Source organism: Metopolophium dirhodum, chromosome 9, assembly GCF_019925205.1.
Source record: "Metopolophium dirhodum isolate CAU chromosome 9, ASM1992520v1, whole genome shotgun sequence".
NCBI classification, from domain to species: Eukaryota; Metazoa; Arthropoda; class Insecta; order Hemiptera; family Aphididae; genus Metopolophium; species Metopolophium dirhodum.
The window spans coordinates 7,810,393-7,823,345 of NC_083568.1; the positions used below are offsets into that span (position 1 = coordinate 7,810,393).

Genomic DNA, 12,953 nt, shown 5'->3' on the forward strand with positions numbered 1-12,953 from the left:
CTTGGTCGTTGTATACTTTATAGAGTAGGTATAAAATATTATAAAATATAATGACCATTATAATAATGATACGTATGTACCGCGCGGCGGCTAGGGAGTCGAGTAGGCGCGCGTAGGACGAACGCCATCGCGGATGCGCGTTGGCGAAACTGGTCTCCGCCGCAATGTACACACGTAATAATATTATTATATACCATTATACTATTGCATTATTATATAGGTACTCACGTCGTGCAACTGGCGACGCGTTAAAGGCAACAAAACGGCCGCCACTCGCCAGTCACCAAATACATCGCAATATATAGGAAACGCGACTTCCCCCGTCGTCAATGTCGTATATTATACGATATTATGTTATGATACGAATTACAAAATAATATAATATACGTTTCGTATATTATTATAATATTATATTATACACATTGTATCTGACCTAACCACGATATCGTTATATCGGTTTATGATAAAACAAAAAAAGGGTTACGTGCGCGCTGCGCCGCTGCATATATATATTTAGGTACGAACGCACGACCGCGACCAACCCTCTTCGTATAGTTCGGTACACCTATTATACGCATATGTGTAGTATTATGTATATACGTGTTTACCACACGCACAGAAGCAAATCAATCAAAACGCGCGTTCGATCGATTTGTCCGGGCGTTCGGTCTCGTCGAATTTGTGACCAAGTTGTCGGGAGTAACGAGGAGAGGGGGGACAAGGGTCGAGAGATAATACTGCTCTGGGCGTCAGGGATTTCTCGGAGACAAGAAAGACGAGTGAGAGAGAGCAATAAAAATAATATAAAACCATCCCGACGATTACTATAATATATTGGATATATATATACGATACGATATTATATTATATAATATTATGTATATATTATTATATATTATTATAATGTACGACGATAACTGCTGGAGGATTTTGTAGCCCGGGCCGGCCAGCACAGATCCGTATCTCGTCCAGACCGCTAATGACGCCATACGCGCGCGTTTAGATAATCTTATTATATTGTTATAATGCGAGTGTGTGCGTGTGTGTATACGACTGGAAGCACGCACACACGAGCACGGCGTATACCCGACGAATCTTTATTAGCGCCGCCGAGACCACCTACACCACCGATGACGATATATATATATATATATATGTAATATATCGTAGTAATATATAATAGGACGACCGTGTGTCACCTCCGAGATGGGCAATTAATAATCCGATTTCGATTAATATATAGGTACCTACGCCCGCGCGCGCCGGTGTCGAGGGGTGCTGCGGTCGTCATCGTCGTCGTCGCAGTCGCCGCCGTCGTTGTTACCCGTTAAAACAAAACGGGAATAAAACGTATACCTCTTTAAAAATATTATTGACGTCGTCAATTTGATAGAAAAAAAAAAATCAAGAAACGCGTTTATTTATACTGCGTAGGAGTAACGAGGTGTTTAAGTTAGGTGGTAGGCTAGAGTCCTGACATTTTTTGATATGGCATAATCGCCCTACATATATAGTCACCCTATAAACACGGTCCTAGCTTCTAACAGTATATATTAAATACTTTATGTTCGTGTTGGTTTATAAAATAACTAAGTCAATAATGATTATAGAACTTTTTTTAACTTTTTAGTTTGTACTTTGTACTTTTCTCAAAATGTTAGAAAAAAAATCAAATTTATGTGGGAGTGACATGTTATACACAGTTAAAAACATCTGACAATAAAAGAGTGAAAAGTATTCAAATTTTTTTTTAATTGTATACCAATACCAAAAATAAATTCGACACGAAATTAAAATGTGGGTACCTATAGGTGTATTTACACGCATATAACGGAAAAATCCTAGTGGGCTTATTAAACGATTCTTCCCCAATATAGTGATGTGTATTATAGCGAGATATAAAAAAAGAGAGTCTCTATAGATTCATTCGAGACGGAGATCGCGAGTCTTTCAGGGTCTCGTCCTATACAGTCTCGACGGCGGCTGCAACGGTAGCAGCAGCAGCAGCGGCGGCGGCGGTCGCGCGGGCACCATTCCGCTGCCGCCGCCGACCGGAAACATGCCCAGACGCCGGCACTCTGGCAGCGTGTCAACATACCGCGACGTCTAGTGCCTAGCCCTCTGTACAGTCGCCGCGTCTAGCCCACGCGGCCGCCAACTTTAGCCCACATTGTCGTCGCGACGCCGTTTCCAACTTCTTCTCCTCTCCTGCCGCCGTCCGATGGTCCGCTCGCACTACCGCAACTACGCGTCGCGTGACCTATCGCTTTCGCCGCAGGCGCAACTCGCGCGGGTCTTTCGTCACGATTGCGCGTACATTACAGATGGACACTGCGTATACTACGATGATATTTGTATATTATTATGATGGATACAGCGAATAAAGTTCGAGGCGACCAAACCATGCGGAATTACGATATAACAGCTGATGATACACGAACAATTAATAATACGACACGAGTCCGACACGAACGGGACAAGGTTGATAATATGATATATTATTGTCACGATGATATATTATTATTGTGTACATAAGACGGCGAATTGTATTTAAGACAGTGGTACTCACGTGTGGTTGACGAAAGGCATACAGAGACTAGCAGGAGGAAATTGAACATGGTGAACGTGGCGGCGCGGTGCAGGCTTTGTGACGACCCGCCGCCGCCGCCGCCGCCTTGTCGCCTCACTGCTTCTTCGGATTCCGCTGTGCGTCTCCGACCTGTGAGCGAAAACACAAACACATTGATTCATTAGTCATTACACTCATTACACTCGGCACTCGCGCTATACATTTTGATAATATACGAATCATATCATATCAATACATCATATTACACTTGTGATGAAATATTATAGCGTTTTCCTTCTGTTTAATTTATTCACACTACACTCAAACCCTGATAGCGAGTGTACCATGTATAGTGATATCGTATCATTCACCACACCGTCAAAATGCTGCGCGGTGTCGTTTTTCTCTACGATCTTATAAATAAAATGTACACTACACCGTCATATTATACGAGTATTATTATGGAAAACGCTATTAGTTTTCTTTTGTTGATAACATAATATATCGTAGTAGCATAACATAATATACTATAATATATGTACAAAAATTGGTAACTTTCCGATGAGGGAGGGATGGGGAGACACCTAAATCTGTGTACGGGCGACGACGATGGGTAAGATTGTGTATATAAAATACGCGCGCGCGCGCAGAGATATTAATGTAATATATTATATTATTATGGTGCGCGGCGGCCGCCGGCGATGTTTTTAAAAGGTACGTCGAATTAACCGAGTGAAGATAATTGAGGTGCCCACCGCCACCGTTGCTTTGGATTACACCACACTTCCTTTTTATGCTCATTGTCAGTGAAAGCATGTATAATATAATATTATTAAACATCGGGTTTTTATCGGAAACGTCACGCTCGTAAATGATTATCACAGTTTGTACGTATAGTGATATTAAATTATAATTTATAATATACACCACCGCCGCCACCGCCGCCGAAAACGTCATCGATGCGCATTTTCTTGTCTCTCGGGTCGGCCAGCCGTACGGCGACGGAAGAGGGAGGAGTGGGGGCGATTTACTTTTCGTTTATTATAATAACAATATTATATTGTTTTCTTTCTATCTGCAGCACCGGTGCGGCGAACGAACGTGAAAACTCGGCGATATTGACCGGACGCACACTCGCGTGATTTCCACGGGTTTTCTGGGTCGGTAACACGACGACGACGACAACACGCGTCTTCGTCGTCGTTTATGTATCGTAATATGGGTTATGTGCGCGGCATGGAATCCGGCATGAAATTTGCGCGCGTTCCGGTTTGCCCTCCCGATATTATATTATCGCGTTCGGCGGTGCGCTAAGAGTGTAAAATATCATGTGCGTGTGTGTGTGTGTAGTATATAATATTATGTGTCCAACACTATAATACGCGTACCACCGGCAGACGAACGGGCACGTGATTACAATCGGGTCATAACAAGTCTACGCCGCGCGCCGCCACCGATCGTGTGCCAACGCGTATATTATGTCTTCACGCGGCATATTATAATACATTATTATTAGGTATAATATTGTATACATATTATTATAATATTATAATAATATAACATTCGATTTCTCTCTCCTCTCACCGAAGTCCGGATACGGCGTGTGCCGCGTTCTCTCGCGCGGCGCTCGCTGCGGCACACCGTTATTATTTTTGATAACATTTCATTTCGAGATCAGTGCGTTCCACCAAAAGCACTCGCGAATTTTGAGAAGATCTGTCAACAGTGTCCCCGGGCCTGAGTATAGCTATAGAAGACGGCAAGAGCGGAATACGTCAGGGATAGTGGTAAAAAAAACCCCGAAGTCGACTTCCTTTTGTTTTTTTTTTACCCCCACAGCGGCTGTTAGCCGGTTGTTTTGTACGGATTCGTTATATAGAAAAATAACGTGGTTATAATACGCATAGGTACATAGGTATATGTACAGGTACACACATACAAATACAGATGTATATACGCACGCACACAAACACACACACAATATCGAAGATGAAAAATGGTGACGGACGACAGCTGTCTTGCGTGGGAAATTAAATACCTGAGGAAAGGAAGGTTAATTGACCCTGGCCAAAGGTGCAACGAACCCCCACCACCGCCACGGCAGCTACCACCCAAGCACTACGACGACGACGCGCTACAATTTAATAATAATAATAATAGGTAGGTATAGATAATAAATTTAATGAATACACAACGCCGCGGCCGCAACTACGCGGATAAAAACACTGCGAATGATTATTTGGCGAGTTATATCGGACCTATCCTCCTGCTGAGTCTGCACACCACTTAAATATATGTATATATATATGCGTATTATATTATAGTCGCATATTGTTCGTCCCACAGACGAAGACAGTCGTGACGACACGGTCCGGTTGACAATTTCAGTAATATAGTAATGGTTGCGCCGAGTTCATCTTTTGCCCAATGTTTTGTTGCAGTTGTACTTTTTTTATATTTTTTTAATAATAATACAGATGTATTTACGAATTCTCTCTGTATATATACACATATTTTTTTTATATTTATTTATTTTTGGTTCACCATCCGTGACGTTACCGCCGATGGACCTGCCTGTAGTGGCGCAGCAGCGGCAGCGGCAGTGGCAGTTCTTCCCCCGCGATCCGCGCCGGTTTGCTTTCATAGTTTGATTTAAAACACAGAAACTATGAGAGACAGAACGAACGCAGAAGTTGTATAATATATATTCACACAATCTGGCGACAATGATGAAACAAAAAGGACCGTTTTTTTCACCAAAAAATAGTCGAGGTCAATAATCTTTTTCAAACGTTTAAAAATCGTGCAATTATTTAATTTGGAAATTCTATCGTTTACATTCGTTTAGCGCACATCACGTACTTATAATATACACACAGTGGATACATGTCATAAATGAGAACTAATAACTCTCTCGGTTGCACCATTGATTGGCTGCGTTGGAGGTCCGTTGACCTTGAACCCGTTCCGCCGAGAAGTCTTCCTTTAACAGAATTTCCTATTTAATCGCCGTGTCCATTGTAAAGCTGTTTAACGTTGCCATTTTTTTCTTTTCGAAAATATCGCTCTCTCCGTAGTAAACTTTACCGATCAACAAGTCATTAAAACACATAAACGCAATAAAATAACAAATTGTGCCATTATTTATTTTCTCTGATAGTCACACACTCACACATCCAATATGCGACTATATATGCACATCCGATTCAATTGTAAATTCATATACTTGTTTGAACATTTTTAAATTAACATTTATAAAAACAAGAGGAACAGTTTAAACAGCACAGAACCTATTGTCGAAAATGCATTCCAAATCGAGAGTCCGGTAATCGGAAATCGCGAGAATACGTGCTCAGCTGTTGATTAAAGCTCTCATTGTCAAAACATTTCGTGTGCCGGATGCTTCACATAAAATCTAAGCGCAATAATAACTATATTATGAATCTTGTCTCAATGAATCATACATGACGAAAAACCGGACATATTTTACTATAATTGTTGTAATAATAATATAATATTTGCTCATATTGTTATCCGTAATATTTAACATATAATCAAATAAAAAATGAAATAATTTACGATATCAACATTTTTGAAATGATGACGATAATCGTTTTATTTGCAACTCTCGTTATTCTTTGTATCCCGAGCGTATGCTTCGCATATAATATTGCCAATTGTTTATTGTCGTTCCCTTCGTCCAACCATTTCATCCGATAAAAACATGATTTCCATTCATACTGTAGAAGTATATTACAATGGGTACACAATATCTTTACAACGTTTATTGAATATTTTGAAGAGATTAAACCAAGCATTAGTTTTTATAAAATTAATTACGATCCTCAGTTGTAATAATATGTATTCAATTGTAAACTTTCTAAAACTAAAAAAAAATATACAAAATTCCAAGAATTTTGTACACCGTAATAGTTATTATAAATACTTCGAGTTTTATACTTTACGTTATAGGTTAGTATACCCAGGACACATAAGAGTTTACGACACAATATTATTATGAATAACATGACGCATAAAATGTATACGGATTTTTCTTTAACATATTAGCAATCATCGTGTAACTTACTTATCTTAAACAATATAATAATAACCTTGGTATGTGAAAATCTACGGATAGCTACACATAATATATCATACAGTTTTTTAACACTATTCAGTTATACAGATGCGGCCCATACCATTTGAGTGTACCGACCGACTATATTATGTTCATAATTAAGTCAGATATCAATAGATCTAATTACGCGGACGCAAAAAATACTTTCTCCGCGGGAATAATAAAATGTCTAGCAATGCGGAAACCAGCCAGTGAATCACGTATGTGCAGTGTGCCAACAAGAATTTTAAAACACCAGAATATTTTTATACAAATGGCTATTGTTTTAGGCCCTCCAAAAATGAAAAACAACCCTTCAAGTAAAACAAATTCCGGTCAAATTAGCCCTGTTCACATTAAAGTCGTTATTTGATTCGGCGGTTCGTTTATTATTTTCGGTTGACATCATTGTTTTTCCCCTTGACACAGCATCACCCCATTACTTTATTTTATGTGTGCAATAATATATGTATAATGTATATAGGTTTATACACTATACATATTATACATACCTATGTATATATTAACCAACCGCAGGCGGCTGGTATTTCGCTGATATTGCTTCATATTAAATATTTCAGTGAACGAAATATTATCCCAATCTAATGCAATATACGATTTCGGTAAAAATACTTTAGATTTTATCGAGACGAGAAATATTGATAAAATTGCAATTTATAAAAATAAATACGGTATCGGTTATCATGCATGTTCAATTACTGACGTCGATTACGGTACTTAAGACGGTTTCTATAACAGTGAATGGAAATAAAGACAACTCAACGAAATATCTCTGAGAATAATAATAAAAATTTAAATAAAAAAAATGCATATTATGAATAACAGCGGTACGTAGATATAGGTACATCGAACAGAAAATGGAAATGCACACATCGGGTCACATGCACACAACACTATAATCTCCCACTCTCCTCATAATTAATTAAATTAGCGACGGCGTGTTTTATCAAAATAATGTATAATATCATATCATGTGATTACCTGAATGCCTGGCGAGAAATAAATAAAAGCCAGAGTACACCGTAGACCAGCAGGAGCCTTGTGGCATATTACAATCCGTTTCGTTTTCGATTCGCTCTACCATCGTCGATTTTCGAAATCTTGTCGTCTCGGTTCTGACTTAGGTTTCTCAGCGTCCTTTTCGACGTTCAGGAATCTAGTCCTATGATAGTAAGAACGTGTTCTAACATCGCTTCAGACGTAATTACATCGTTAACGACAAACACGCGAACCTTACGCACTACATCACTGTACATACGCCACTGATTGTGTTTTTGAGAACGGAAACACTATGATATATTATATAGTATAAGAATACGACAGTGTATAATACTGCAGTTTCGGTGAAGAAAAACGACACGGAGTTTTTTTTAAGCGCACTACTCACAGAGAACGGTATGATTTGACGAAATTAAAAAAAATTAAACGTAAAGGCAAAATAATTTACTCACTGTAGATTAAAACAAAAAGTAAGTTGAAAAATGATTTTAAAAAAACGCAAATAAAAGAAAATTTTTGCGTTTTACTATTCATTAAAAAAAGCACTCCAAATCACGGGCGGAGACAACCGGCACACTTCTTCCGCAAAAACGTACGTTTTCAAGAATAACTCGTTTCGCTCGCGAACTTACCGGATCGGGGTTTTCACTCGGGCGTGAGGTGATAACGGCAGAACCCAAATAGACCCGATTACGATGCACGTCATGTTTTTAATTTGATTATTATACCACACATCGAATGTGTTACCGGCGCACGTGGGTGTGTGTGATAATAAATTTTTAATAAATGAATAGGTAAATAAATATAATAATAATATCGTACTCGACACCTGAACCAGATAAGATTACGCGGACAGAGAGAGACGACGAACGGCCGACCGAGCAACGAACCTTCGACTGACGTGCGTGCGTGTGTGTGTAGTCGTGTGTACAGGAGGGACGGTGCCGCCGCCGACGCCGACAGCCGCCGGGCCAACCGGCTCACGACCGCCGACGACCGTGCCCGAACCGGATACGCGCCGCCGGGCCATGCCTCGTTTTTACTACCCGCACGCCACCGCGCCGGTGGTTATGATATTATATTATTATACGCGCGCACATAAATCAACCCTTCGGGAATGTGCGAATCACCGGTAAATTATTATTATTATTCAAATATCTTACATAACATAAATTGTATAATCAGATTTGTATGGTATATACAGTACACAGCCCCGGGACTGTTTACTCTCGAGTCTCGACCGCAACGAGCAGCGTGTGAAATTATGTCAGAGCGTTATAACTTACCCATAATATAATGTTTTATTAATATCGTAGCCCTAAGTTTTATTTGTTTTTAATTTGTTTTCATGGTATTAATGACTTGTACTTATACGATACAATACAGTGTAAATTATATTAAGTATTGTGTTATTGACAATGAAAATAGTGTAGGTTAGTAGTTTTGACTCGTAAGTATTTGTCTTTTGTAGGTAGTCCAAAAAAATGTTAATAAAAAATAGCTTTTTTGCAGTTACATTTCTTCAATATATTTTATAGAACGTTTATTCTGAATTATATAATATCACACATATGTGGGGCTTAGTGGAAAAACTACATAAATCTTTGCATATAATATACATAATTATATTCCACTTAAAATGAATAAAAACTAATATTATATACTAAATATAAGTAGGTATAATTTAGAAAAAAAGTAACTCGTTAAGTTGAAAGTTAATAAAAAAATGTAACTCGTTAGTCATTAGGAAACTCAATTAAAATTGACTTAACTTTTTAACCGGTTAATGTCACCGCCCAGTGTATACTTGACCGAAGTATAATCTATAAGAACAACGTTAGTAGAATATAATATGATAACAAATCGTTTTGTTTTATAGATATAGAGGCGCGCGCGCGCTTAGTAAACGACGATTAGTCGTATTGAGTTTTACTAAAACATAATTAATAATCGTTGTCATTACATGCACGATAAAATTAAAATAGTTTTATATATGTTTTAATCAATTTATTATACGTACACGAAAAAAAAATAAAAACACGAAACGGCACTAAAGAAAACGTGTAAAAATTAAATACGGAATTCGATTACAATCGCCCGCCGACGGCCTGGCGCGGAGGAGAACGATTAACTTGTTTAGACCAGTAATGACGAGATAATCCTCGATAAACGTTATATAAGTAGTTATTACTACTTACTAGGATGGGTGACCGTCTAGGATTTTTTATCTGATACTGTGCCTCCTATATCGTACGAATATATTAACCGATTATAGCGGTTTACTGTTTACAGTTGATAAATATTAATTAAATAGATGTTTTGAATTGGTAATTATTTAAAATAGTTGAAAAAAAATAGCTTACACAAATATGGGTAAATAATAAGTACCTAAATAAATGATCGACTAACGTATGTAAAATACTCAATTTATTTTTACTTTTATTTTTACTGTAAACTCTTACAAGTTACAGCAATAATGAATAATATATAAAAAAAATATTTAAACGATTATCTCTGCTATACGTAAATAAATTATAGAGTAAACAATTTTTTTCTAAAATTTGGATTTTAAAATTAAGTATTTTTTTAATAACTAATAAAATGAATAAAATCACCTCTTTTGTCGGCATCCTTGTGCTTTAAATTAATGTATTTTTCAATCGCAAACACTTCAATATCACACATTATACTTAGAATGTACGTCTGAGAATCACGAGAAAAAATACGAATCATATAGAAAGAAACATTCGTAACTGTTGTTAATCGGAAACTGAACTGATATCGCTTTTTTAAGAATTTCCCCAAATGTCCTGCGCATTTTGACTTCCCACCACACACGATTTATATGATTCAATAGAAGAAGAAAAAAATGAACAAATATGCGACCCAAGACCTCGACTATAGTTTGTGGGTTTTGTAAAAAAACTTCCTTCACAGCTTGACCACCACATTCATCCCTAATGACATGCGGTATACCTATATACCTTACCAGCAATGAGACTGTTTGCAAATAATATCTTATGTAATAAATAATAATATTTATCAGTCTATTATAATGATTCCAGGACTTCAGCACGTAAAAAGACAAATTAAATACTGAACACATGCAGTGGTGATGCAATTGAAAGTAAATAATCCTATACTAAGCCATTCGACCGGAATATTCGATCAAATGTCCAAATTATTTATAAAGAAGTCAACAACAATAAAAATATACTATATACTACCTATATAGTGTACTAATGTTGTTATACCACATAAAAAAAGGTTTAAAAAAAGGTAGCTTATTCCACAATAAAATGACATCATTTTCTCTGTTAGGCCACAAAAATTACCCACGGAGGTATTTATATGACACTTTAAAAATAATCCAAACATATCTCTATTGTCAATAATATAATATAAGAAGCATTTTGCACCCACGCTCAATATGTATGGTCAAATTAAAAAATCCTACTGTTATATACCTATTATATTGACAATAATAAGAAGTGGAAATGCTTCTTAGCGTTATTGTTAATATTTTTTTGTGCTCAAGCCCCATGTCAATAATACCGTTTCGTGTCCACGATCTAATGATCCGGACACAGCATCTGCTTTTATTTCCATCGTATGGACACGCATCGAATGAAATTGGACTATTATACAAATCTCGTCCGCGCGGCAATATTATTAAATACCAGTGTTCACTCTAGTGAGTAGTTTCATCGATTATTGTGCCTGCAGTCTCGTATAATATTATGGTACTCTATAATAAGGCACCATGTGTGATTATTGAAACATAACGAAATTTCATGTATGAGCGAACTCGTGGTTAAAGCAAAGCAAATTAATATTACTGACTCATGGAAGCACGATCGTACGTGTGTATAATATTTTATCAAATTCAATCGTTTTATCAAAATATACTAGTGATTAATATATAATTATTATATACCTAACACTAATGTTTACAGTTCACTATATAATATTTTCTGTTAAGGTTATACGATGTAATAAATTACTTTTTAAAACAATAATTACATACACGCATATAATTAAGTAAATATATTGTACTTGTAGTTATGTATATATGTAAAACAGGAAAAATTAATGTTTATTATGATTTTTAGGTACTTATTCCATAACATTATTTTAGAACACCAACAATATTCAATTGAAACTGCGTATACGTTTAAATGAAGTAACTCGATCTAAAATTTATTTTATTTCGATTGGAAAAAATATACAATAACAACATCAATATCCAACAATATTATGGTTGAAGTAACTATGGTTAGGAGTTTGGACTATTAAGGGTATGCGGTTAAACGAAATTTATTTTTTATTAAAAACATTACACCTGATATCATCAACATCACGCTGCCAATAATTTTTGAATAATATAAATCCGAAATTTTTGGGTGTCACGTTTTGTCGGTAGGTGTACAACGCCAACATATAGTAAAACGTATATGATCTAATGTATGAGTAACACTGTACAATGATTGCAATGGTAAATATAATATATATACTCATATGGCAATTAATAACTGTATAAATGTAATTTAGTTTTACGAGCTCCCACGTCAACAGCGTAAGAATCCACGTGTCCGAATTGCGACACTCATAATAATATACTTGTGTGTCACATAGACTTTGTTAAATTGATAATTTCCGGAGAGTAGAAGAAGTTTATGCGCCACTTGTGTACGTCTCGGAGCGATTTTACCGAGTACTCGATAAGCATTGGTTATTGAATAAGTATAGATGTCAACAACGTTAATAACGTTATAATGCTATAATATATCAATAATTTAATTCAACTAAAGCTGACAAGTCGGCGACGCACTACATAGAATAATATATTGTTATATTATATTTAAACAAGATTATAGCGGCGTTATGGAGGTTACGATCATTACCTATATTATGTCGGCTCAATGTGTAAGACTGAAGGGCCGGCGGCTCGGCGGTGGCTCTACACAAACGACCGTTTTACTATTATTATTTTCTATGGCTGCTTTCGATTAACGCGCCTGCAGCAGGTAAGTCGCGTAAAAGGGTCGATTTTTTTGTGTAGATGTACAGCAGTGTACACATATAATGTGCGATCGAAACACATATTCGATTCCTTCGTACCTTTTATACGTAAACAACATTGAACACGCGTGAAGAACGAAACAATATCGATATATTATGCATAGGATTATTTGAAAATAATAGGTTAGATTTGTACGAAAAGGTTCTCAATGTGTAATATTATAC

At 36.7% G+C, this 12,953-nt stretch overlaps 1 protein-coding gene across 3 annotated transcripts in view; it reads right to left on the reverse strand.

Moving 5' to 3' along the window:
• Positions 1 to 12,953, reverse strand: part of LOC132952309 (uncharacterized) — a 68,772-nt gene that overhangs the window by 30,657 nt on the left and 25,162 nt on the right. The window contains exons 1-2 of one of the 3 annotated variants that reach the window (XM_061024582.1): positions 10,322 to 10,443; positions 2,570 to 2,719 (exon numbers count right to left, since the gene is read on the reverse strand). In XM_061024582.1, the coding sequence (XP_060880565.1) occupies positions 2,570 to 2,719; positions 10,322 to 10,439 (268 nt within the window). In that variant the 5' untranslated portion in view covers positions 10,440 to 10,443. Of the gene's footprint in view, positions 1 to 2,569; positions 2,720 to 7,688; positions 8,640 to 10,321; positions 10,444 to 12,953 lie in introns of those variants that run through there. The other 2 variants (XM_061024583.1, XM_061024581.1) reach the window with 2 other exon arrangements.